Raw genomic sequence first — 26537 nt, forward strand, 5'->3', positions numbered from 1 at the left:
GCTAAAAGTTGTGTTGTTTTAAAATTTGATGCAATAACTGTTTTTCAGTTCATTATTTCAACTGTCATTTAATCGTTAGTACCTCTTTGAGGCACAGTACGTTTTTTGCTAAAAAAGATTATAACCAAGTTGTAAGTTTTTTGCTAGTGTGTTAAACATGTCTGACTCAGAGGAAGATATCTGTGTCATTTGTTCCAATGCCAAGGTGGAGCCCAATAGAAATTTATGTACTAACTGTATTGATGCTACTTTAAATAAAAGTCAATCTGTACAATGTGAACAAATTTCACCAAACAGCGAGGGGAGAGTTATGCCGACTAACTCGCCTCACGCGACAGTACCTGCATCTCCCGCCCGGGAGGTGCGTGATATTTTGGCGCCTAGTACATCTGGGCGGCCATTACAGATAACATTACAAGATATGGCTACTGTTATGACTGAAGTTTTGTCTAAATTACCTGAACTAAGAGGCAAGCGTGATCACTCTGGGGTGAGAACAGAGTGCGCTGACAATGCTAGGGCCATGTCTGATACTGCGTCACAGCTCGCAGAGCATGAGGACGGAGAGCTTCATTCTGTGGGTGACGGTTCTGATCCAAACAGATTGGACTCAGATATTTCAAATTTTAAATTTAAATTGGAGAACCTCCGTGTACTACTAGGGGAGGTCTTAGCAGCTCTCAACGATTGTAACACTGTTGCAATACCAGAGAAACTGTGTAGGTTGGATAAATACTTTGCGGTACCGGCGAGTACTGACGTTTTTCCTATACCTAAGAGACTAACTGAAATTGTTACTAAGGAGTGGGATAGACCCGGTGTGCCGTTCTCACCCCCTCCAATATTTAGAAAGATGTTTCCAATAGACGCCACCACTCGGGACTTATGGCAAACGGTCCCCAAGGTGGAGGGAGCAGTTTCTACTTTAGCTAAGCGTACCACTATCCCGGTGGAGGATAGCTGTGCTTTCTCAGATCCAATGGATAAAAAATTAGAGGGTTACCTTAAGAAAATGTTTGTTCAACAAGGTTTTATATTACAACCCCTTGCATGTATCGCGCCGATTACGGCTGCGGCAGCATTTTGGATTGAGTCGCTTGAAGAGAACCTTAGTTCCTCTACGCTAGACGACATTACGGACAGGCTTAGAGTCCTTAAACTAGCTAATTCTTTCATTTCGGAGGCCGTAGTACATTTAACCAAACTTACGGCTAAGAACTCAGGATTCGCCATACAGGCACGCAGGGCACTGTGGCTAAAATCCTGGTCAGCTGATGTTACTTCTAAGTCCAAATTACTTAATATACCTTTCAAGGGGCAGTCCTTATTCGGGCCCGGTTTGAAAGAAATTATCGCTGACATTACGGGAGGTAAGGGCCACGCCCTACCTCAAGACAAGGCCAAAGCTAAGGCTAGACAGTCTAATTTTCGTCCCTTTCGGAATTTCAAAACAGGAGCAGCATCAACCTCCACTGCACCAAAACAGGAAGGAGCTGTTGCTCGTTACAGGCAAGGCTGGAAGCCTAACCAGTCCTGGAACAAAAGCAAGCAGGCCAGGAAACCTGCTGCTGCCCCAAAGACAGCATGAACCGAGAACCCCCGATCCGGGACCGGATCTAGTAGGGGGCAGACTCTCTCTCTTCGCCCAGGCCTGGGCAAGAGATGTTCAGGATCCCTGGGCACTAGAGATCATATCTCAGGGATACCTTCTAGACTTCAAATTATCTCCCCCAAGAGGGAGATTTCATCTGTCAAGGTTGTCAACAAACCAGATAAAGAAAGAAGCGTTTCTACGCTGCGTACAAGATCTGTTAACAATGGGAGTGATCCATCCGGTTCCGTGGTCGGAACAAGGACAAGGGTTCTACTCAAACCTGTTTGTGGTTCCCAAAAAAGAGGGAACTTTCAGGCCAATCTTAGATTTAAAGACTCTAAACAAATTACTAAGAGTTCCATCGTTCAAAATGGAAACTATTCGGACTATTTTACCCATGATCCAAGAGGGTCAGTACATGACCACAGTGGATTTAAAGGATGCTTACCTTCACATACCGATCCACAAAGATCATCACCGGTATCTAAGGTTTGCCTTCTTAGACAGGCACTACCAGTTTGTAGCTCTTCCATTCGGATTGGCTACGGCTCCAAGAATCTTCACAAAGGTTCTGGGTGCCCTTCTAGCGGTACTAAGACCGCGAGGGATTTCGGTAGCTCCGTACCTAGACGACATTCTAATACAAGCTTCAAGCTTTCAAACTGCCAAGTCTCATACAGAGTTAGTTCTGGCATTTCTAAGGTCGCATGGATGGAAAGTGAACGAAAAGAAGAGTTCTCTCTTTCCTCTCACAAGAGTTCCATTCTTGGGGACTCTTATAGATTCTGTAGAAATGAAGTTTTACCTGACAGAAGACAGGTTAACAAAACTTCAAAATGCATGCCGCGTCCTTCATTCCATTCAACACCCGTCAGTAGCTCAATGCATGGAGGTGATCGGCTTAATGGTAGCGGCAATGGACATAGTACCTTTTGCACGCCTACACCTCAGACCGCTGCAACTATGCATGCTAAGTCAGTGGAATGGGGATTACTCAGATTTGTCCCCTACTTTGAATCTGAATCAAGAGACCAGAAATTCTCTTCTATGGTGGCTTCATCGGCCACACCTGTCCAGGGGAATGCCATTCAGCAGGCCAGACTGGACAATTGTAACAACAGACGCCAGCCTACTAGGTTGGGGCGCTGTCTGGAATTCTCTGAAGGCTCAGGGACTATGGAATCAGGAGGAGAGTCTCCTTCCAATAAACATTCTGGAATTGAGAGCAGTTCTCAATGCCCTTCTGGCTTGGCCCCAGTTAATAACTCGGGGGTTCATCAGGTTTCAGTCGGACAACATCACGACTGTAGCTTACATCAACCATCAGGGAGGGACAAGAAGCTCCCTAGCAATGATGGAAGTATCAAAGATAATTCGCTGGGCAGAGTCTCACTCTTGCCACCTGTCAGCAATCCACATCCCGGGAGTGGAGAACTGGGAGGCGGATTTCTTGAGTCGCCAGACTCTTCATCCGGGGGAGTGGGAACTTCATCCGGAGGTCTTTGCCCAAATACTTCGACGTTGGGGCAAACCAGAGATAGATCTCATGGCGTCTCGCCAGAACGCCAAACTTCCTCGCTACGGGTCCAGATCCAGGGATCCGGGAGCAGTTCTGATAGATGCTTTGACAGCACCTTGGAACTTCAGGATGGCTTATGTGTTTCCACCCTTCCCGCTGCTTCCTCGATTGATTGCCAAAATCAAACAGGAGAGAGCATCAGTAATTCTAATAGCACCTGCTTGGCCACGCAGGACTTGGTATGCAGATCTAGTGGACATGTCATCCTGTCCGCCTTGGTCTCTACCTCTGAGACAGGACCTTCTGATACAGGGTCCATTCAAACATCAAAATCTAACTTCTCTGAAGCTGACTGCTTGGAAATTGAACGCTTGATTTTATCAAAACGTGGTTTTTCTGAGTCGGTTATTGATACCCTGATTCAGGCTAGGAAGCCTGTTACCAGAAGGATTTACCATAAAATATGGCGGAAATACCTATACTGGTGCGAATCCAAAGGTTACTCCTGGAGTAAGGTTAGGATCGCTAGGATATTGTCTTTTCTACAAGAAGGTTTAGAAAAGGGTTTATCAGCTAGTTCATTAAAGGGACAGATTTCAGCTCTGTCCATCTTGTTACACAGACGTCTGTCAGAAAATCCAGACGTCCAGTCCTTTTGTCAGGCTTTAGCTAGGATCAAGCCTGTGTTTAAAGCTGTTGCTCCACCATGGAGTTTAAACTTAGTTCTTAACGTTTTACAGGGTGTTCCGTTTGAACCCCTTCATTCCATTGATATAAAAATGTTATCTTGGAAAGTTCTGTTTTTAATGGCTATTTCCTCGGCTCGAAGAGTCTCTGAGTTATCAGCCTTACATTGTGATTCCCCTTATCTGATTTTTCACTCAGACAAGGTAGTTCTGCGTACTAAACCTGGGTTCTTACCTAAGGTAGTCACTAACAGGAACATCAATCAAGAGATTGTTGTCCCATCCTTGTGTCCAAATCCTTCTTCAAAGAAGGAACGTCTTTTACACAATCTGGATGTAGTTCGTGCCCTCAAGTTCTACTTGCAGGCAACTAAAGATTTTCGCCAAACTTCTTCCTTGTTTGTCGTTTACTCTGGACAGAGGAGAGGTCAAAAAGCTTCTGCTACCTCTCTCTCTTTTTGGCTTCGTAGCATAATACGTTTAGCCTATGAGACTGCTGGACAGCAGCCTCCTGAAAGAATTACAGCTCACTCCACTAGAGCTGTGGCTTCCACTTGGGCCTTTAAGAATGAGGCCTCTGTTGAACAGATTTGCAAGGCTGCAACTTGGTCTTCGCTTCATACTTTTTCCAAATTTTACAAATTTGACACTTTTGCTTCTTCGGAGGCTATTTTTGGGAGAAAGGTTCTTCAGGCAGTGGTTCCTTCTGTATAATGAGCCTGCCTATCCCTCCCGTCATCCGTGTACTTTTGCTTTGGTATTGGTATCCCAGAAGTAATGATGACCCGTGGACTGATCACACATAACAGAAGAAAACATAATTTATGCTTACCTGATAAATTCCTTTCTTCTGTTGTGTGATCAGTCCACGGCCCGCCCTGTTTTAAGGCAGGTAAATATCTTTTAAATTATACTCCAGTCACCACTTCACCCTTGGTTACTCCTTTCTCGTTGTTTCTTGGTCGAATGACTGGGACTGACGTAGAGGGGAGGAGCTATATGCAGCTCTGCTGGGTGAATCCTCTTGCATTTCCTGTTGGGGAGGAGTTATATCCCAGAAGTAATGATGACCCGTGGACTGATCACACAACAGAAGAAAGGAATTTATCAGGTAAGCATAAATTATGTTTTTATTTAATGTAATTAAGGGGTTAATTTAGGGGGTGTTAGGTTAGGGGGCTTAGTCATTTCATTATTTTTTTGCGTTGTGGGGGTTAGCGGTTTAGGAGTTAATACGTAAATTAGGTTAAATGCGCTGGGCGGGTTGGTGTATTAGGGGTTAATAGATGTATTAGATAGTTTGCGATGTTGGCGGATTTAGGGGTTAATAATTTTATTGGGTGGTATTCAGTATTTTTTTTTATTGGGGCGGTTATTTTTTTATTTTGTTTTTGTAGTGCTCCGTTTGCCTTTGCTGCATCCCGGTAGATTCCGAAAATTCGGAATCCACCTGAATGCAGCTTTGCTGCATCCAGGTGAATTTTTTTGGCTCCACGCGCAGGCAACATTCTGTTGGCTGCCTTGCACTACCAACATTCCTTTGAGGATGCGTGCGCAATTGGCAACACCGACGGACGCGTTACAAACGCAATTATAGTATAGATGTAAATGAACATCTAGTCTCTGTACACTCGCTAGCACATGCCCACTTCCTGTACAGACACCAGACCCTTTGCAGGGCTGTTATCAGAAGCTATGGAGTCTACTAACAAAGAAGAATAAATAGGTAATAAACTTCATAAAATGCACATTTTATGTAGTGTTTTATCATGATGTGTCGTTAATGTAAGTGATAAAAATATTTTTTTTTATTAAAATAATTGCTGTAACTGTTTATGTCCCTTTAAATGAGAAATGTATTAGGCAGAGTGGGGCATTTTTCTCTAACTCTTTGTCCAATAAATTGTATTGTTTTTTACACTATACAGTGTCCCTGATTCTCTTCTGGCCACCCACATTTTTTTGTTTTAATTTCTGCAGCTTCTTGGCAGTTTTAAGGACACAGAGAGAGCTTTCATTGCTAAGCAGGCGAAGACCCAGAGTATATACATTGGAATTAAGAAGCTACTTATGTTAATTGAAATGTCTATGCAGGTGAGTAGAGATCCCTTGATTACTGAATTTGATGGGGTTTGTTATATGGATAACGTGAAATCTACCCAGGAAATAAAAGCCATGCTCTTCAGCTGGAACCTGTGTTGGGATTTGTGATGAAGAGCTAGACTACTGAATAAATAGGAATATATAAAATAGATAATGAACACTATCTAGTTGTTTAAATCCAGAGAAAACTAACTTGTAAAAAAATAATCTGCTACCTTATACCATCTTATTAAAATAATTCTCACTCTTGACGCAAGTTTAGTTGAGGCAAGAGCATATCTGTATTTTAGCAAAAGTGTTCATGCCGTGTCTAAGTATTTTGTCCTAAATTATATTGTTACTCTTTTGCTTTCAGATGGAACCAGAGTATCGTGTTCACAAGTTCCTTGCTCTCCTGAAAGAGGAGGCTGTGTGAGTATACGTGTGATTAGGGCATACACATCTTTTGAACAATTCACACTTTGCTAAACTTGACTTTCTTTTCTGCTTGAGATGCCTGATGTTTCTTTGAGTATTAACACAAAAAAACTGTGCAGCACAATGTGAGTCAAGTGGATGCAAATCAGCTAGAGGTTCTTCACAACACCTCACACAGTTTTCAAAGTAAAATACGAAAAGGCAGCCACACTCACCGTTACTTGCAATATCAAAAAGGTTTATTCTATATCACAACCACAATAAATATCGATAGTGGTTGTGATATGAAATAAACCTTTTTATTTTGCACAATTTGTTTGAGTGCTGTTGCTTTTTTGTATTGTGAATTTCTGTGCGTTTCTTTGAGAGCAACTAAAAATACAGTTTAAAAATGGTCTATTATAAAAGGTTGCAATACACAGAAAGTGATTTTCTGCGCAGTAACTGTGTTAATGACTAACATAGGAAAACTTGGAACTATGTTTAGCAGGTCCTGATGGTTCTTGAAAGCTAAAGTACATTTTATTAACCAATAGAATACATAATAAGCAGATAAAGTTTTGATAATTACTTTGTGTTATGTTTTGTTTGCTATTTCATTTCCTTTAAACAAGTTTCAAAATTTGCAAAATTTTTAATAAAATTCCCCTTTTTCTTATTGTTACTTTGAGCCATTCTAGATATATTGCTTGTACAATGTACATACACTAATGTTCGCTAATGCATTCTTTAGACAATTTTCTTTCATACAATTATAGAAATAGATTCGATAATGATGGGTATATAGCCTTTGACCTCTGGATCAGGTTAAAACCCCTTCTAGAAGACCATCTGTACTCCACTGTATATATTTTCTTCTTTCTTGAGTGATTTCAGTTTCTACCTGTTTGAAGTACAGTATACTGCACCCTACCAGTTTCAAGGCTGGCTCACATCACATGAGCTTGCCGGTTTTGCTGTTCGTGTTTGCTACTGTTTTATTCGCTTATTTAAAATCATTCTAATCTAGTCCATTTTAGACTGCTTAGTAGTGCACCTTTGCAATTAAAGGGATATAAAACAGTTTCTTTAATTGTTGGCTTATCATTGCAATATGTATTATACATAATTTTAAAAGGATTTTACTTTTTTTCTTTTTACTTTATTTGTGCAGTGTCCATTACTTTTTGTCACCTGGGGTCTCTACAGGAAGACATATCTAGCTTGATGTCATAAATGTTCTAGAGCAACATAAGCTTGTTTATATTAAGTAGATGCTAGAGTCAGTCTTTTGCCCATACTCAGAAGAGGCAGAATGCAACTTAAAGGGATATGAAACCCACATTTCTCTTGTAAGGTGTATCCAGTCCACGGATCATCCATTACTTGTGTGATATTCTCCTTCCCAACAGGAAGTTGCAAGAGGATCACCTACAGCAGAGCTGTCTATATAGCTCCTCCCCTAACTGCCATATCCAGTCATTCTCTTGCAACTCTCGACAAGCATGGAAGTAGTAAGAGAGAAGTGGTGAAAAGTAGTTGTTTTTTTTCTTCAATCAAAAGTTTGTTATTTTTAAATGGTACCAGAGTTGTACTATTTTTGTCCCAGGCAGAAAATAGAAGAAGAATCTGCCTGTGATCTCTAATGATCTTAGCAGATTGTAACTAAGATCCATTGCTGTTCTCACACATAACTGAAGAGAGAGGTAACTTCAGCTGGGGAATGGCGTGCAGGTTATCCTGCTATGAGGTATGTGCAGTTAAAAAAAATTTCTAGAGATGTAAATGCTAGAAAATGCTGCTGATACCAGATTTATGTAAGGTAAGCCTGAATACAGTGATTTAATAGCGACTGGTATCATGCTTACTGTCAGAGGTAATACTCTTATAAAATCTCAATTCCTGTCATATAAAACGTTTGCTGGAAGTTTTTAAACGTTTTTATATATGTTTTGGTGATAAAACTTTATTGGGGCCTAGTTTTTTTTCCACATGGCTGGCTTAAATTTGCCTAGAAACTGTTTTCTTAGGCTTTCCACTGTTTAGACATGAGTGAGAGGGGCCTAATTTAGTGCTTAATTGCGCAGTAACTTTTACAGACTGAGACATCCAGCTTTCCTGAAGGAGTCCCCTGAATGCTATAGGACCTCTCTGAAGGGTTTTTAGGCCTTCCAAAGTCGTTTGTATTGGAAGGTAGGGCCATAGCAGAGCTGTGGCAGTTTGTTGTGACTGTTAAAAAACGTCTATATCGTTTTTTTTATCCGTTTTTTGAACTAAGGGGTTAATCATCCATTTGCAAGTGGGTGCAATGCTCTGTTAGCTTATTATACACACTGTAAAAATTTCGTTTGATTTACTGCTTTTTTCACAGTTTTTCAAATTCTGACCTTTTTTATTTTTCTTAAAGGCACAGTACCGTTTTTATTTTTTGCTTGTTAACTTGCTTTAAAGTGTTTTCCAAGCTTGCTGGTCTCATTGCTAGTCTGTTTAAACATGTCTGACATAGAGGAAACTCCTTGTTCATTATGTTTAGAAGCCATGGTGGAACCCCCTCTTAGAATGTGTACCAAATGTACTGATTTCACTTTAAGTAATAAAGACCATATTCTGTCTTTAAAAAGTTATCACCAGAGGAATCTGACGAGGGGGAAGTTATGCCGACTAACTCGCCCCACGTGTCAGACCCTTTGACTCCCGCTCAAGGGACTCATGCTCAAATGGCGGCAAGTACATCTAGTGCGCCCATGGCGTTTACTTTACAAGACATGGCGGCAGTCATGGATAATACACTGTCAGCGGTATTATCCAAACTACCTGGGTTACGAGGAAAGCGAGACAGCTCTGGAGTTAGAAGAAATACAGAGCATGTCTGATACTCCCTCACAATATGCAGAAGCTGAGGAAGGAGAGCTTCTTTCTGTGGGTGATGTTTCTGACTCAGGGAAGAGGATTCAACCTGATTCTGATATGTCAACATTTAAATTTAAGCTTGAACACCTCCGCGTGTTGCTCAGGGAGGTTTTAGCTGCTCTGAATGACTGTGATACAATTGCAGTGCCAGAGAAATTGTGTAGATTGGATAAATACTATGCAGTGCCGGTGTGCACTGATGTTTTTCCAATACCTAAAAGGTTTACAGAAATTATTACTAAGGAATGGGATAGACCAGGTGTGCCGTTCTCTCCCCCTCCTATTTTTAAGAAAATGTTTCCAATAGATGCCACCACACGGGACTTATGGCAGACGGTCCCTAAGGTGGAGGGAGCAGTTTCTACCCTAGCTAAGCGTACTACTATCCCTGTAGAGGACAGTTGTGCTTTCTTAGATCCTATGGATAAAAAGTTAGAGGGTTACCTTAAGAAAATGTTTATTCAACAAGGTTTTATTCTACAGCCCCTTGCATGCATTGCCCCAGTCACTGCTGCTGCGGCTTTCTGGTTTGAGCCTCTGGAAGAGGCTTTACAGGTAGAGACCCCTTTGGATGACATACTTGACAAGCTTAGAGCACTTAAGCTAGCCAATTCTTTTGTTTCTGATGCCATTGTTCATTTGACTAAACTAACGGCTAAGAATTCTGGTTTTGCTATTCAGGCGCGCAGGGCGCTATGGCTTAAATCATGGTCAGCTGACGTTACTTCAAAGTCTAAGCTACTTAACATTCCCTTCAAGGGGCAAACCCTATTCTCGGGCCTGGTTTGAAGGAGATTATTTCTGATATCACTGGAGGAAACGGTCATGCCCTTCCTCAGGATAGGTCCAAATCAAGGGCAAAACAGACAAATTCTAGTGCCTTTCGAAACTTCAAGGCGAGTGCGGCATCAACTTCCTCTAATACAAAACAAGAGGGAACTTTTGCCCAGTCCAAGACGGTCTGGAGACCTAACCAGACCTGGAACAAAGGTAAGCAGGCCAAAAAGCCTGCAGCTGCCTCTAAGACAGCATGAAGGATTGGCCCCCTATCCGGTAACGGATCTAGTAGGGGGCAGACTTTCCCTCTTCGCCCAGGCTTGGGCAAGAGATGTCCAGGATCCCTGGGCGTTGGAGATTGTATCCCAGGGATATCTTCTGGACTTCAAAGCTTCTCCTCCAAAAGGGAGATTTCACCTTTCACAATTATCTGCAAACCAGATAAAGAGAGGCATTTTTACACTGTGTTCAAGACCTCCTAGTTATGGGAGTGATCCATCCAGTTCCAAAGGAGGAACAGGGACAGGGATTTTATTCAAATCTGTTTGTGGTTCCCAAAAAAGAGGGAACCTTCAGACCAATCTTAGATCTCAAGATCTTAAACAAATTCCTCAGGGTCCCATCATTCAAGATGGAGACTATTCGTACCATCCTACCTATAATCCAGGAGGGTCAATACATGACTACAGTGGATTTAAAGGATGCTTATCTTCACATCCCGATACACAAAGATCATCATCGTTTTCTCAGGTTTGCCTTTCTAGACAGGCACTACCAGTTTGTGGCTCTTCCCTTCGGGTTGGCCACGGCTTATCTTCACATTCCGATACACAAAGATAATCATCGGTTTCTCAGGTTCGCCTTCCTAGATAGGCATTACCAGTTTGTAGCTCTTCCCTTTGGGTTAGCTACAGCCCCAAGAATCTTTACGAAGGTTCTGGTGTCACTTCTGGCGGTCCTAAGACCGCGGGGCATAGCAGTGGCCCCTTATTTAGACGACATTCTGATACAGGCGTCAAATTTCCAAATTGCCAAGTCTCATACGGACATAGTTCTGGCATTTCTGAGGTCGCATGGGTGGAAGGTGAACGAAGAAAAGAGTTCTCTATCCCCTCTCACAAGAGTATCCTTTCTAGGAACTCTAATAGATTCTGTAGAAATGAGGATTTACCTGACAGAGTCCAGGTTATCAAAACTTCTAAATTCCTGCCGTGTTCTTTATTCCACGTCTCGCCCTTCGGTGGCTCAGTGTATGGAAGCAATCGGCCTAATGGTAGCGGCAATGGACATAGTGCCATTTGCCCGCCTACATCTCAGACCGCTGCAACTCTGCATGCTCAGTCAGTGGAATGGGGATTACACAGATTTGTCCCCTCTACTAAATCTGGATCAAGAGACCAGGGATTCTCTTCTCTGGTGGCTATCTCGGGTCCATCTGTCCAAAGGTATGACCTTTCGCAGGCCAGATTGGACAATTGTAACAACAGATGCCAGCCTTCTAGGCTGGGGGGCAGTCTGGAACTCCCTGAAGGGGAGTTCCAGGGATCGTGGACTCAGGAGGAGACACTCCTTCCGATAAACATTCTGGAACTAAGAGCGATATTCAATGCTCTTCAGGCTTGGCCTCAGCTAGCGACAATGAGGTTCATCAGATTTCAGTCGGATAACATCATGACTGTGGCTTACATCAACCATCAAGGGGGAACAAGGAGTTCCCTAGCGATGTTAGAAGTCTCAAAGATAATTCGCTGGGCAGAGATTCACTCTTGCCACCTATCAGCTATCCATATCCTGGGGGGAGTGGGAACTCCATCCGGAGGTGTTTGCGCAATTGATTCATCGTTGGGGCAAACCAGAACTGGATCTCATGGCGTCTCGCCAGAATGCCAAACTTCCTTGTTACGGATCCAGGTCCAGGGATCCCAAGGCGACGCTGATAGATGCTCTAGCAGCACCTTGGTCCTTCAACCTGGCTTATGTGTTTCCACCGTTTCCTCTGCTCCCTCGTCTGATTGCCAAAATCAAGCAGGAGAGAGCATCGGTGATCTTGATAGCGCCTGCGTGGCCACGCAGGACTTGGTATGCAGATCTGGTGGACATGTCATCCTTTCCACCATGGACTCTGCCGTTGAGACAGGACCTTCTACTTCAGGGTCCTTTCAACCATCCAAATCTTAATTTCTCTGAGACTGACTGCCTGGAGATTGAACGCTTGATTTTATCAAAGCGTGGCTTCCCCGAGTCACTCATTGATACCTTAATTCAGGCTCGAAAGCCTGTCACCAGGAAAATCTATCATAAGATATGGCGTAAATATCTTTATTGGTGTGAATCCAAGGGTTACTCGTGGAATAAAGTCAGGATTCCCAGGATATTATCTTTTCTCCAAGAAGGATTGGAAAAAGGATTGTCAGCTAGTTCCTTAAAGGGACAGATTTCTGCTCTGTCTATTCTTTTGCACAAGCGTCTGGCAGATGTTCCAGATGTTCAGGCATTTTGTCAGGCTTTAGTTAGAATCAAGCCTGTATTTAAACCTGTTGCTCCGCCATGGAGTTTAAATTTGGTTCTTAAAGTTCTTCAAGGAGTTCCGTTTGAACCTCTTCATTCCATAGATATCAAGCTTTTTTCTTGGAAGGCTCTATTTTTGGTAGCTATTTCCTCGGCTCGTAGAGTTTCCGAGTTATCTGCCTTACAATGTGATTCTCCTTATCTGATCTTCCATGCAGATAAGGTAGTTTTGCGTACCAAACCTGGGTTTTTACCTAAGGTGGTATCTAATAAGAATATCAATCAGGAGATTGTTGTTCCATCATTGTGTCCTAATCCTTCTTCAAAGAAGGAACGTCTATTACTAAAGATTTTCGGCAAACATCTGCTTTGTTTGTTGTTTACTCTGGACAGAGAAAAGGCCAAAAGGCTTCGGCAACTTCTCTTTCATTTTGGCTAAGAAGTATAATACGCTTAGCTTATGAGTCTGCTGGCCAGCAGCCTCCTGAGAGGATTACAGCTCATTCTACTAGAGCTGTGGCTTCCAAATGGGCCTTTAAAAATGAGGCTTCTGTTGAACAGATTTGCGAGGCAGCGACTTGGTCTTCGCTTCATACTTTTTCAAAATTCTATAAATTTGATACTTTTGCATCTTCGGAGGCTATTTTTGGGAGACAGGTTTTACAGGCAGTGGTACCTTCCGTTTAAGTACCTGCCTTGTCCCTCCCTTCATCCGTGTACTTTAGCTTTGGTATTGGTTTCCCACAAGTAATGGATGATCCTTGGACTGGATACACCTTACAAGAGAAAACATAATTTATGCTTACCTGATAAATTTATTTCTCTTGTGGTGTATCCAGTCCATGGCCCGCCCTGTCATTTTAAGGCAGGTATTTTTTAACTTTAAACTACAGTCACCACTGCACCCTATGGTTTCTCCTTTCTCTTGCTTGTCTTCGGTCGAATGACTGGATATGGCAGTTAGGGGAGGAGCTATATAGACAGCTCTGCTGTGGGTGATCCTCTTTCAACTTCCTGTTGGGAAGGAGAATATCCCACAAGTAATGGATGATCCGTGGACTGGATACACCACAAGAGAAATAAATTTATCAGGTAAGCATAAATTATGTTTTTTCTTTCATGATTCAGATAGAGCATGCCATTTTAATCAACTTTCGAATTTACTCTATTATCAATTTTTCTTTGTTCTCTTGGTATCTTTATTTGACAAAGCAGGAAAGTAAGCTTAGGACTGCCCATTTTTGGTTCAGCAATTGGGTAGTCCTTGCTGATTGGTGGCTACACTGAGAAGAGGTGTTTGTTGTTTAACATAATCTGATCCTTTTTTTTTTTTTACTTTGTTTTAAAATTTTGTTACTAAAGGAGCACTGTTTCTTATCCCTTTAAAGGGACAGTAAACCTTAAAAATAATGTTATATAATTCTGCACATAGTGCAGAATTATATAACATTATTTAGGTGCTATAGCCATAAAAGCATTTTTTACCGTTTAATTTGCTAAAATACGGCACTTTTACAGACCCGCTCTCTGCTGAGCGGGTCTGTTATTTTTAGTCAGCGCATCGGGCCAGCTGTATAGTCACAGCCCGGCCCGACCGCGCCATAGCACTAAGTGCAGCTCGCTCCTTTCCGGTTTATGAGTTTGTCAGTGTTTGCTTAGATTATCCTATCTTTCTCCACTTATACTAGAACTACCTGTTGTATAAGGGTGCAGACAATACAATTTTATTTCAGACCTTTTCACTGCACAGGCAGGCCTTTTTTTCAGTAGCATTTTTACTTTGCAAGAAGTTTAAGGTGTGAAGAAGATCCAAAAACAGATGACATTGTGCTCCATTTTAATTTTTGTGCCATTTGTGGAATTCTTGTGGCTGCATTAATTGTATTTCCAGATGTCAATATTATCTTCACTTTCCCATTTCATTCCTGCCTTCTTTAGCTTTTCTAATTTGCCTTTTGGTTTGAAGGAGGATAATAGTATTCCAGTTACTCCTATAAATGCTGTTAAAGCTACTTTACTAGAGCAAACTGTTTAGATCAGTGATTTTCAACATTTTGTTTGCCGTGGCACACTTTTTTACATAAAAAAATCCTGCGGCACACCACATCCCAAAATTTTACAAAATCACACATTGTAGCCTAATACAGCATATATTATACATCATAATGATTGTCTGTGAATGAATGTCAGTATGTCATGGTTGTAAATGATGCCTGCCTGTCTGACTGATGAGCCTGTCACATCAAAACAAGCAAAATTTAAAAGATATGTCACACTGTTCTCAGTCTGACGCGGCACACCTGAGGATCTCTCACGGGACACTAGTGTTCCGCGGCACACTAGTTGGAAAAACACTGGTTTAGATTAACTGCTAACAAGCAGATTAAGTTGTGTGATGCCTGTTCTGTTGGTGTTATTTCTCATATACTTCTGAATGATTTTGATGTTTTGCTTTAGATTGTTGTTTCAAGAAGATCATGCTAGCCTAAACTAGTAGACTTCTTTGATTATTTAATTAAAGTGTTAGACCAGTAGCATATCTAAATTTCAGCAACGCATTTGACACCATCCCACACACAAAAAATAATTCCTAAACTGTTTCGCCTTGGTCTAGAGTCAAAAATTGTGAACTGTGAGATGGAACCGTCTGGGTCCACTCTCACTTTTGCTTCTCTGAATTGCAAGGGTCTCAATTCCCCAGCAAAACGCAGTCTCATGGGAAATTTTATGAAATCCAATAATGTACAGGTAGCTTTCCTTCAAGAGACACATTGGCTGTGTGAGCCTGCACAAACATTTAAATTTCAGAATTTCCCTACCTATGTTTCAGCCTCCCATTCAGATAAAAGTAGAGGGGTAGCAATCCTCATCCATCGGATAGTTTCGAACAAATCTACCTGGAAATAGACCCAGAAGGTAGATACATTGTACTGATCTGTGAACTAGATGGGCAAATATATATGTTAGTGAACGTCTATGCCCCTAACCAAAGTCAGCCAAGGTTTCTTAAAACCACACTGCATAATGTCTCTAAAATTAAGTCAGGTAGGCTCATTCTGGGAGGTGATCTCAATATGGTTTGGGACACCTCTTGGGATAAAAAGATTAACCAGGATAGGACTGTTGACTCATACTCGTTATCAACAGCTAAGAAGTTCCGTGACCTTATACTTGAGTATGGTCTATATGACATCTGGAGATCATGCCACCCAACCACCAGAGACTATACTTACTATTCTAGACCACATAATTCGTTTTCCAGACTGGATTACTTTTTTTCAGATTCTTGGACGCTCAATGCATTTAAAACTGCTTCAATTAGACCATGCTCATGGTCTGACCATGATGCCCTCATCATTCGCCTCGACTCGGGGCTCGGCTCATCGCCGAGACCGCGATGGAGGCTCCCTGCCGGTCTTTGGTCTGACCCGAGCTTCCAGCCCTTGATTAGAGATTCCATTTTGGAATTCCTAACTCACAACAGCAATTCTACCCCGTCCCCCCCAGACAGTATGGGCAGCCCTTAAGGCTTATATACGAGGAGACTGTATCCACAAACAAGCATCCCGTCGAAAGCAGGCGGGCGCCGCCTTAGGATTGCTAGCAGCTACCCTTCGCTCAAAGGAAAGACTGTGTAAAGATAACCCTGATCGAAAATTGGCTGATGAAATAGTGACTCTTCGTAACCAAATTAAGGATATAGAGGTAAACAGAGTTCAGGAGGCAGTAGTTAGATTTAGACAACTACTGTACTATCAAGGAAAAATTATGAACTGGTTAGAATGCTGGCTTCAGGATAGACAACAGTGTGTCTTAGCAAATGGGGTGCATTCAGCAGAGGGGGCAGTTACTAGTGGTTTGAATCCACTGTTGCAGGTTTATTAAAGTACCACCATGTAGGCTATACTGAGCCATTTTACAAGGCTGTCATATGGTCTTAACTTACATAGTTTCGCAAAGTTCTACCAGTTGGAGTGCGTTTACTAATTAAATAAATTAATTTACATCTGTGGAAGAATTCTATGAAGGTCTGCCCTGTCATGCACAATTGTATTGTCTGCCTTTTTTCTGTCATCCCATAATCCTTTTCTTTCATGTAATTGGCAAGAGTCCATGAGCTAGTGACGTATGGGATATACATTCCTACCATGAGGGGCAGAGTTTCCCAAACCTCAAAATGCCTATAAATACACCCCCCTCCACACCCACAATTCAGTTTTACAAACTTTGCCTCCTATGGAGGTGATGAAGTAAGTTTGTGCTAGATTTATACGTTGATATGCGCTTTGCAGCATGCTGAAGCCCGGTTTCCTCTCAGAGTGCAGTGAATGACAGAGGGATGTGAAGGGAGTATTACCTATTGAATGCAATGGTCATCCTATCGGGATCTATTTCATAGGTTCTCTGTTTTCGGTCGTAGAGATTCTTCTCCTACCTCCCTTTTCAGATTGACGATATACTCTTATATACCATTACCTCTGCTGATTCTCGTTTCAGTACTTGTTTGGCTATCTACTATATGTAGATGAGTGTCTTTTGGTAAGTATGTCTTTTTGTATTTATGACACTCTCCGCTATGGTTTGGTACTTTATATGTAAAGTTCTAAATATATGTTTTATACTTATATTTGCCATGATTCAGGTTAATCAGTATATTTCCTTCTTACAGACTGTCAGTTTCATTTTGGGAAATGCATATGAATACATTTTTTTTCTTACCTGAAAATTTTTCAAATTTGACTTTCTTTCTAAATTGCGGGCTGTTAGGCTCGCGGGTGCAAAAAATGCTATAATTTATTGCGTCATTTTTGGCGCGAGAATTACGTTTGTTGACGTAAATGACGTCATTTCGGGCGTCGTAGTTGCGTCATCGATGACGCTCGTGTTTGTTGCAGACGTTTTTGGCGCCAAAAAATTTGTCAATTGTGGGCGTCATACTTGGCGCCAGTTTTTTTGACATTATTTAAGTCTTTGTTTCTTTTTGCTTCTGGTTTCCAGAGGCTTATTCTGTTTGCATTTTTTCCCATTCCTGAAACTGTCATTTAAGGAATTTGATAATTTTGCTTTATATGTTGTTTTTTCTATTACATATTGCAAGATGTCTCAATCTGACCCTGTATCAGAATCTACTTCTGGAATGCTGCTGCCTGATGTCGGTTCTACCAAAGCTAAGTGCATTTGTTGTAAACTTGTGGTAACTGTTCCTCCGGCTGTAGTTTGTGTTAGTTGTCATGATAAACTTTCAAATGCAGACAATATTCCATTAGTAGTAGTCCATTACCTGTTGTTGTTCCTTCAACATCTAATGTTCAGGATATTCCTGTTAATGTAAGAGAATTTGTTTCTAATTCTATTCAGAAGGCTCTGTCTGTTATACCACCTTCTAATACACGTAAAAGGTCTTTTAAAACTTCTCATAAATTAGATGAATTTTTAAATGACCGCCAGCATTCTGATTAATCTATCTCTGATGAGGATCTATCTGGTTCAGAAGATTCTGCCTCAGATATTGACACTGACAAATCTTCATATTTATTTAAAATGGAGTTTATTCGTTCTTTATTAAAAGAGGTGTTGATTGCATTAGATATGGAGGAGTCTAGTCCTCTTGATATTAAAACCAGTAAACGTTTAAATTCGGTTTTTAAACCTCATGTAGTTATTCCAGAGGTTTTTCCAGTTCCTGATGCTATTTCAGATGTAATTTCTAGGGAATGGAATAGTTTGGGTACTTCATTTACTCCTTCTTTAAGGTTTAAGAGACTGTACCCTTTGCAGTCTGATAGATTGGAGTTTTGGGAAAAAATTCCCAAAGTTGATGGGGCTATCTCTACTCTTGCTAAACGTACTACTATTCCTACGGCAGATAGTACTTCTTTTAAAGATCCTTTAGATAGGAAGCTTGAATATTATCTAAGAAAGGCTTATTTATGTTCAGGTCATCTTCTTAGGCCTGCTAATTCTTTGGCTGATGTTGCTGCAGCTTCAACTTTTTGGTTGGAGGCTTTAGCGCAACAAGTACCAGATCATAATGTGTATAGCATTGTTAAGCTTCTTCAACATGCTAATAATTTCATTTGTGATGGCATTTTTGATATCATTAGAATTGATGTCAGGTATATGTCTTTAGCTATTTTAGCTAGAAGAGCTTTATGGCTTCAATCTTGGAATGCAGATATGACTTCTAAGTCAACGTTGCTATCTCTTTCTTTCCAAGGTCATAATTTATTTGGTTCTCAGTTGGACTCTATAATTTCAACTGTCACTGGGGGGAAGGGAGCTTTTTTGCCTCAGGATAAAAAAATCTAAGGGTAAATTTAGGGCTGCTAACCGTTTTCGTTCCTTTCGTCAGAATAAAGAACAGAAGCCTGACCCTTCCCCTAAAGGAACGGTTTCCAATTGGAAGCCTTCTCCAGTCTGGAAAAAATCCAAGCCTTTTAGAAAATCAAAACCAGCCCCCAAGTCGGCATGAAGGTGCGGCCCTCATTCCAGCATAGCTGGTAGGGGGCAGATTACGATTTTTCAAAGATGTTTGAATCAATTCAATTCAAAATCATTGGATTCAGAACATTGTTTCTCATGGGTACAGAATAGGTTTCAAGGTAAGACCGCCTGTGAGAAGGTTCTTTCTCTCACGCATTCCAGTGAACCCAGTAAAGGCTCAGGCTTTCCTGAAATATGTTTCAGACCTGGAGTCATCTGGGGTAATTGTGCCAGTTCCATATCTGGAACGGGGTCTGGGGTTTTATTCAAATCTGTTCATTGTTCCAAAGAAAGAATTCTTTCAGACCAGTTCTGGATCTAAAAATTTTGAATCGTTATGTAAGAATACCAACATTCAAAATGGTGAATATAAGGACTATTCTGCCTTTTGTTCTGCAAGGGCATTATATGTCCACAATAGACTTACAAGATGCTTATCTTCATATTCCAATTCATCCGGACCATTATCAGTTCCTGAGATTCTCTTTTCTAGACAAGCATTACCAATTTGTTGCTCTTCCTTTTGGCCTAGCAACAGCTCCAAGGATCTTCTCAAAGGTTCTCGGTACCCTTCTCTCTGTAATCAGAGAGCAGGGTATTGCGGTGTTTCCTTATTTGGATGATATCTTGGTACTTGCTCAGTCTTTACATTCTGCAGAATCTCACACGAATCAACTTGTGTTGTTTCTTCAAAGAAATGGTTGGAGGATCAATTTACCAAAAAGTTCCTTGATTCCTCAGACAAGGGTAACCTTTTTAGAATTCCAAATAGATTCAGTATCCATGACTTTGTCTCTCACAGACGTCTGAAATCGGTTTCAGCTTGTCGGAACCTTCAGTCTCAGTCATTCCCTTCAGTAGCTATGTGCATGGAGGTTTTAGGTCTCATGACTGCAGCATCGGACGCGATCCCCTTTGCTCGTTTTCACATGAGACCTCTTCAGCTTTGTATGCTGAACCAATGGTGCAGGGATTATACAAAGATATCAGAATTGATATCCTTAAATCCCAATACTCGACTATCTTTGACTTGGTGGTTAGATCACCACCGTTTAGTTCAAGGGGCCTCTTTTCTTCATCCAACCTGGACTGTGATTTCAACAGATGCAAGTCTTTCAGGTTGGGGAGCTGTCTGGGGATCTCTGACAGTTCAAGGGGTTTGGAAATCTCAAGAGGCGAGATTACCAATCAATATTTTGGAATTCCGTGCAATTCTCAGAGCTCTTCAGTTCTGGCCTCTTCTGAAGAGAGAACCGTTTATTTGTTTTCAGACAATGTCACAACCGTGGCGTATGTCAATCATCAAGGTGAAATTCACAGTCCTCAAGCTATGAAAGAAGTATCTTGGATACTTGCATGGGCGGAATCCAGCTCCTGTCTAATCTCTGCGGTTCATATCCCAGGTATAGACAATTGGGAAGCGGATTATCTCAGTCGCCAGACTTTACATCCAGGAGAATGGTCTCTTCACCCAGATGTGTTTCTTCAGATTGTTCAGATATGGGGGCTTCCAAAAATAGATCTGATGGCTTCTCATCTAAACAGGAAACTTCCCAGGTATCTGTCCAGATCCAGGGATCCTCAGGCGGAAACAGTGGATACGTTGTCACGTCCTTGGAATTATCAACCTGCTTATATCTTTCCGCCTCTAGTTCTTCTTCCAAGAGTGATTTCCAAAATCATAATGGAGCGTTCGTTTGTACTGCTGGTGGCTCCAGCATGGCCACACAGGTTTTGGTTTGGGATCTTGTTCGGATGTCCAGTTGCCAACCTTGGCCACTTCCGTTAAGGCCAGACCTTCTATCTCAAGGCCCGTTTTTCCATCAGGATCTCAAATCATTAAATTTGAAGGTATGGAGATTGAACGCTTAGTGCTTAGTCATAGAGGTTTCTCTGACTCAGTGATCAATACTATGTTGCAGGCTCGTAAATCTATGTCTAGAAGGATTTATTACCGAGTCTGGAAGACTTACATTTCATGGTGTTCTTCTCATAAATTCTCTTGGCATTCTTTTAGAATGCCTAGAATTTTACAGTTTCTTCAGGATGGTTTGGGTAAGGGTTTGTCTGCAAGTTCCTTGAAAGGACAAATCTCTGCTCTTTCTGTTCTGTTTCACAGAAAAATTGCTAATTTTCCTGACATTCGTTGTTTTGTGCAGGCTTTGGTTCATATCAAGCCTGTAATTAAGTCAATCTCTCCTCCTTGGAGTCTTAATTTGGTTTTAAGAGCTTTACAGGCTCCTCCGTTTGAGCCTATGCATTCTCTGGACATTAAATTACTTTCTTGGAAAGTATTGTTTCTTTTGGCTATCTCTTCTGCTAGAAGAGTTTCTGAATTATCTGCTCTTTCTTGTGAGTCTCCTTTTCTGATTTTTCATCAGGATAAGGCGGTTTTGCGGACTTCATTTAAATTTTTACCTAAGGTTGTGAATTCCAACAACATTAGTAGAGAAATTGTTGTCCCTTCATTGTGTCCTAATCCTAAGAATTCATTGGAAAGATCTTTGCATTCTTTGGATGTGGTAAGAGCTTTGAAATATTATGTTGAAGCTACTAACGATTTCAGAAAGACTTCTAGTCTATTTGTTATCTTTTCTGGTCCTAGGAAAGGTCAGAAAGCTTCTGCCATTTCTTTGGCTTCTTGGTTAAAGCTTTTGATTCATCATGCTTATTTGGAGTCGGGTAAATCTCTGCCTCAGAGGATTACGGCTCATTCTACTAGGTCAGTTTCTACTTCCTGGGCTTTTAAGAATGAAGCTTCTGTTGATCAGATTTGCAAAGCAGCAACTTGGTCTTCTTTGCATACTTTTACTCAATTCTACAATTTTGATGTTTTTTCTTCTTCAGAAGCAGTTTTTGGTAGAAATGTTCTTCAGGCAGCTATTTCAGTTTGATTCTTCTGCTTATAATTTCAGTTTTTTTCATTATAAGATTAAAACTTTTTTGATTTGGGTTGTGGAGTCTCTCTAGTGACTCTTGCGTGGAGTTCCAAATCTTGGGTATTTGCTATCCCATACGTCACTAGCTCATGGACTCTTGCCAATTACATGAAAGAAAACATAATTTATGTAAGAACTTACCTGATAAATTAATTTCTTTCATATTGGCAAGAGTCCATGAGGCCCACCCTTTTTGTGGTGGTTATGATTTTTTTGTATAAAGCACAATTATTCCAATTCCTTGTTGATGCTTTCGCTCCTTTCTTATCACCCCACTTCTTGGCTATTCGTTAAACTGAATTGTGGGTGTGGTGGGGGGTGTATTTATAGGCATTTTGAGGTTTGGGAAACTTTGCCCCTCCTGGTAGGAATGTATATCCCATACATCACTAGCTCATGGACTCTTGCCAATATGAAAGAAATTAATTTATCAGGTAAGTTCTTACATAAATTATGTTTTCTTGGTCATACACATTCTCATTTTCCCAATATTTTCTTTTCTCAGCTCTGAGTGAAATAATTCAAGCTGAAATTAAGAAGCCTGTGTACCCATTATCAACTAGGATTCTACTACAAATGTAAAGAAATTGATGTATTAGCAAGTATAGATTATTTTTTCTTGCTGTTTTTAGCACTCCTGCATATTTAACGTTGTCTTATGGTATAGTACATCACCTGCGCAATTTTGGAAAATGTTCTAAATATTTGTTATTTACTTACAAATTCAAGTAAACTACTTAAAGCATTTATCACAATATTATTGTTCTTCTCTAAAGTCTCATCATAATATATAAATGACCACTGTCTTGTATCCATGGCAAGAAAAAAAATCTTTGTACACAATTTGTTGTTTGGTAGCAACTTATCAGAAATCATTAGGACAACTCCATTGCATATTGCCATGTATTCTGCAGTATATGTTTTGAAAGTTTGAACCAAACTCTAAAAGACCTGGATATATATATAATGACCAGTGGTTATTTCTTTGTTATTACTTTGAATATTAATAAACTGATTTCTCAAAAGTACCCTTTCTTTCTTTCTTTCTTTTTCTCTACAGCGAACCCGTCCGTCGTTCTTACAATTAAAAAAAAGAAAATCAAGTTGGAAATGACAGGGTGCAGTGTATAAAATAATACAGAACATTCCCCACAATCCAGCTCCTCCTGTGAACATTGGATCATGGAACTAAGCCACTGAGTTCTGAGAGCTGTCACATTGATTATGCATGTAGTTTTAATATCCCTTCTGGTGTCTTGTAAACAAAATTACTTCTCTCTGTGCGTCTCATTAAGAATGCTCAGGGCAAACTGTGGCAAAATGTTTTGTAGCAATGCTATAAGGTTTGCACAATTGTTTTGCTCAGGGCTGTCTTATTTGTTTTGAGATGTATCTATCAAGTAATGCATCTGCACACTCTAGTACATATAGTCCAGACTGTAGGACAGACATGTGGAGTTTTTAAATAAATGCACTAATATCAACCAATCTTCTGGACAACTCACCCCTAATGTTCAAAAGGTAATTTGATTGCTTGTGTCATGTAGTGATTGACAACCAGAAAAGCACATGATATCTCTGCTGCTGAGGAAATAGACATTGAGTCCAATATAACCCCCTGAAACTTAGTAAAGTTGTAAACTCTGAAAATTAAAAGTTTTGTAGTCTTACCAAGGTTTAGGTTAATGTTGGGATGATTGGCTGTTGATATACCTCTCACTCTGCATGTCTGAAGCTTTTTACATTCTCTCAGTTAGTGTGAGCACTGTGCTCGTCTGCTTAACTCCTAATACACCAGAGCATTTGGGAGCTTATTGGCATTAAACCCCTTCTTGACACTTGAATCCGTCAATATTGTGACGTCTTTGCAGTAAAAATCAATGTGAATCTGTGGCTTCTTTATTTACCCCAACCCTTCTTAGACATTTCCTCTCCTTCATATGATATATGTAAAATTTTATTGTGGATTTTATGTTTTTCTGTGATGTAATAAATATTCTATGGGTTACCACAATTGTTGATGGTTACAATAAACAAATTATTTATTGGATGTGTCTTATTCTTGTGTTCCTTCTTGTTTTTTCTTCCTCAATTACTGATTTGTAGCCATCTACTCCTCCTTAAAGGGAAACTAAAGATAAAGTAAAAGTATTGATGTTTGCAGTATTTTATAAAAAATTTAGCTACAAAACTACTTTGCGGTTGGTGTCCATCCGCCCCACCAGCTGCAACTTTTTTTTATTTAAATAAGATACTGCAAATTTCAATACTGTTTTTAAAGAGGTATTATATATGTATAACTGGCGCATAAAATTGTAATGCAGCATTTGTGTAATGTTTACTGTCCCTTTAAGAGTTTACTCTCCAAAACGCTGTCGTATTGAAAATAATTACACTTTTATTAAATTAGATGCATCATCAGTGCAGCAATGTTTGAAGAGAAACAGAATAAATAGACAGCATTTGTGATCTTTGGGAGTAAACAAATGCAGAAGAAGAAGGTTCGAAAGAAGAAGGGGAATTAAAAAATGAGCTGGGAAAAAGAGGTGCATACTACTTAAAGGGACAGTCTACACCAAAAATGGTATTGTTTAAAAAGATAGATAATCCCTTTATTAACCATTCCACAATTTTGCATAACCATCACTGTTATATTAATATACTTTCTTTCATACAGGTGGTGAGAGTCCACAATCCTTTACTCATGGGAATTACTTCTCTACCGCTAGGGGGAGGCAAAGATTCCCATACCAAGAGCTCTATAAAACCCCTCCCACCTCACACATACCTCAGTCTTTACTTTGCCTCCGTTAGAGGTGATCAAAGAATTACGTTGTGCAGTGTTCTTCAGAGAAGGGGGTCTTCAGTCTATGTTGAGGCCGGTTCCCCTCAGAGTATGGTGCTTGTCAGAGGGATGATCTCCATTACCACTGCTGATATGTTTCAGTACTGGTTTGGCTGTCTACTACTGGCTTGTTAGTGGACAAGTGTCTATAGGTAAATATGTTTTCTTTCCAATGGCATGGAGAATCCACAAATCTATTCCAATTACTAGTAGGAATTCAACTCCTGGCCAGTAGGAGGCAAATAATACCTTAGCAGAGCTGTTAAGTATCACTCCTACTTTCCATAAGCCCCCAGTCATTCTTTTCCTTTATCATCGGGATGATGGTGTCTGAAAATATATAATCCTTTAATGGGTACTTTTCCCTTCAAGAAAGGATTGGGGCTATGCCGTGTCCATGTAATTCTCTTTAGTAAGAGGAATGGTGATTTTTAGCAGTAAGAAGACGGCGAGGTGGTCTTTGCTTAACTTCTAATATCAATGCTACCCCTTTTATAGATAACCAGGGTTGGTTACTGTGGGGTTTTTTTTCTACAGGTCTATGTCAGAAGTTAAGTCTGTCACACCTAAGAAGCTGTTCCCTGCCCTGCTGCTGAATCCACAGGTAAGTGCTTTCCCTTCTAGGTTAGAAGGAACCCGCACTTTAGGGGTTAAATCCTCTGGAGTTTTCCTGGGACATAACTTAACTCTAAAGGTGGAGATATATTAAGAACAGGAGCATATAAAGAGGCACTGCATCTGCTTATAGGGGTATATTAACTTGTATTCAAGTTACATTTTAAGAGGCTGGCAATGAGAGGGTTAAGGGAGCTCTTAAATATCTGTGACTTGAAGGTTCAATATTTATTATATACAGTGGATATAAAAAGTCTACACACCCGGAGGCGGAGCTAGCTGGCAAAGGAGATAGCAGCATATGTGAGAAGCTCTGAACAGAAAAGGGTATAAACTTATTAAAAAACAACTTTCTGAGGCCACTATTTGATACCTGTTGCAGGGCCGCCACTTGAAATTTACCATTGATCAGCCCCCCCCCCCCCCCTCCTTTGACGTGTAATTTTTGACCAAGTGACTAAAACGTATATGCACTTTATTCTTAAGTGTCTATTTAAGCTTGGAAATGTAGTAAAAGTATTAACATACAAACACACAGACACACTCATACACTGAAACACACACTCACATAAGGATTCATATATAGACACTCTAGCAGACATGCAAAGAAACACACTCAGACACCCAAACAAACACTCAGCACTTGTTTACATTGACCTGACAAGTAATGAGGTAAACTACAGTTTTGTAAAAAAAAAAAAAGGAGTTTTAGAAAATAAAATATGGAGATCTGATTATCTTTTTGTAAAGGAAGATGCCAATTAAATGATGACAACAGCATGCAGTGGCTGAAAGGAAGGGCCCTGAACTTCCTAAACAATAATTTAAATGTTAAATGGTATATTGGTGACTTCCGGAAAGGTCTCAGTCTCAAAGTCTGTAGAAAGATGTGAATAATCAGTAGTAAGGTCAAAATTGTCCTAAAAAGGGACAGACAATGGAAACACACACAAACTCAAACTTGCACATACACCCAAGGAAACACCGACAGAGACAGCCTCAGAAAACACAAAGACATACACACACACAGACACACCCACAGAAAACACAGAAAGACATACACACACAGAGAGACAACCACATAAAACACAGAAAGACATACATACACACACCCTCACTGAGACATCCACAGAAAACACACAGACATACACACACACTCACA

At 40.5% G+C, this 26537-nt stretch overlaps 1 protein-coding gene across 1 annotated transcript in view; it reads left to right on the forward strand.

The window, feature by feature from the left end:
• NSF (N-ethylmaleimide sensitive factor, vesicle fusing ATPase) overlaps positions 1-23965 on the forward strand; it is a 303795-nt gene extending 279830 nt beyond the window's left edge. The window contains exons 19-21 of the mRNA XM_053699733.1: positions 5780-5893; positions 6258-6313; positions 22976-23965. Coding sequence (XP_053555708.1) covers positions 5780-5893; positions 6258-6313; positions 22976-23003 — 198 coding nt within the window. The 3' untranslated portion in view covers positions 23004-23965. The remainder of the gene's footprint in view (positions 1-5779; positions 5894-6257; positions 6314-22975) is intronic.
• Positions 23966-26537: the final 2572 nt, after the last annotated feature.

The sequence above is a fragment of the Bombina bombina genome, chromosome 1 (assembly GCF_027579735.1).
Source record: "Bombina bombina isolate aBomBom1 chromosome 1, aBomBom1.pri, whole genome shotgun sequence".
In the NCBI taxonomy this organism is placed as follows: domain Eukaryota; kingdom Metazoa; phylum Chordata; class Amphibia; order Anura; family Bombinatoridae; genus Bombina; species Bombina bombina.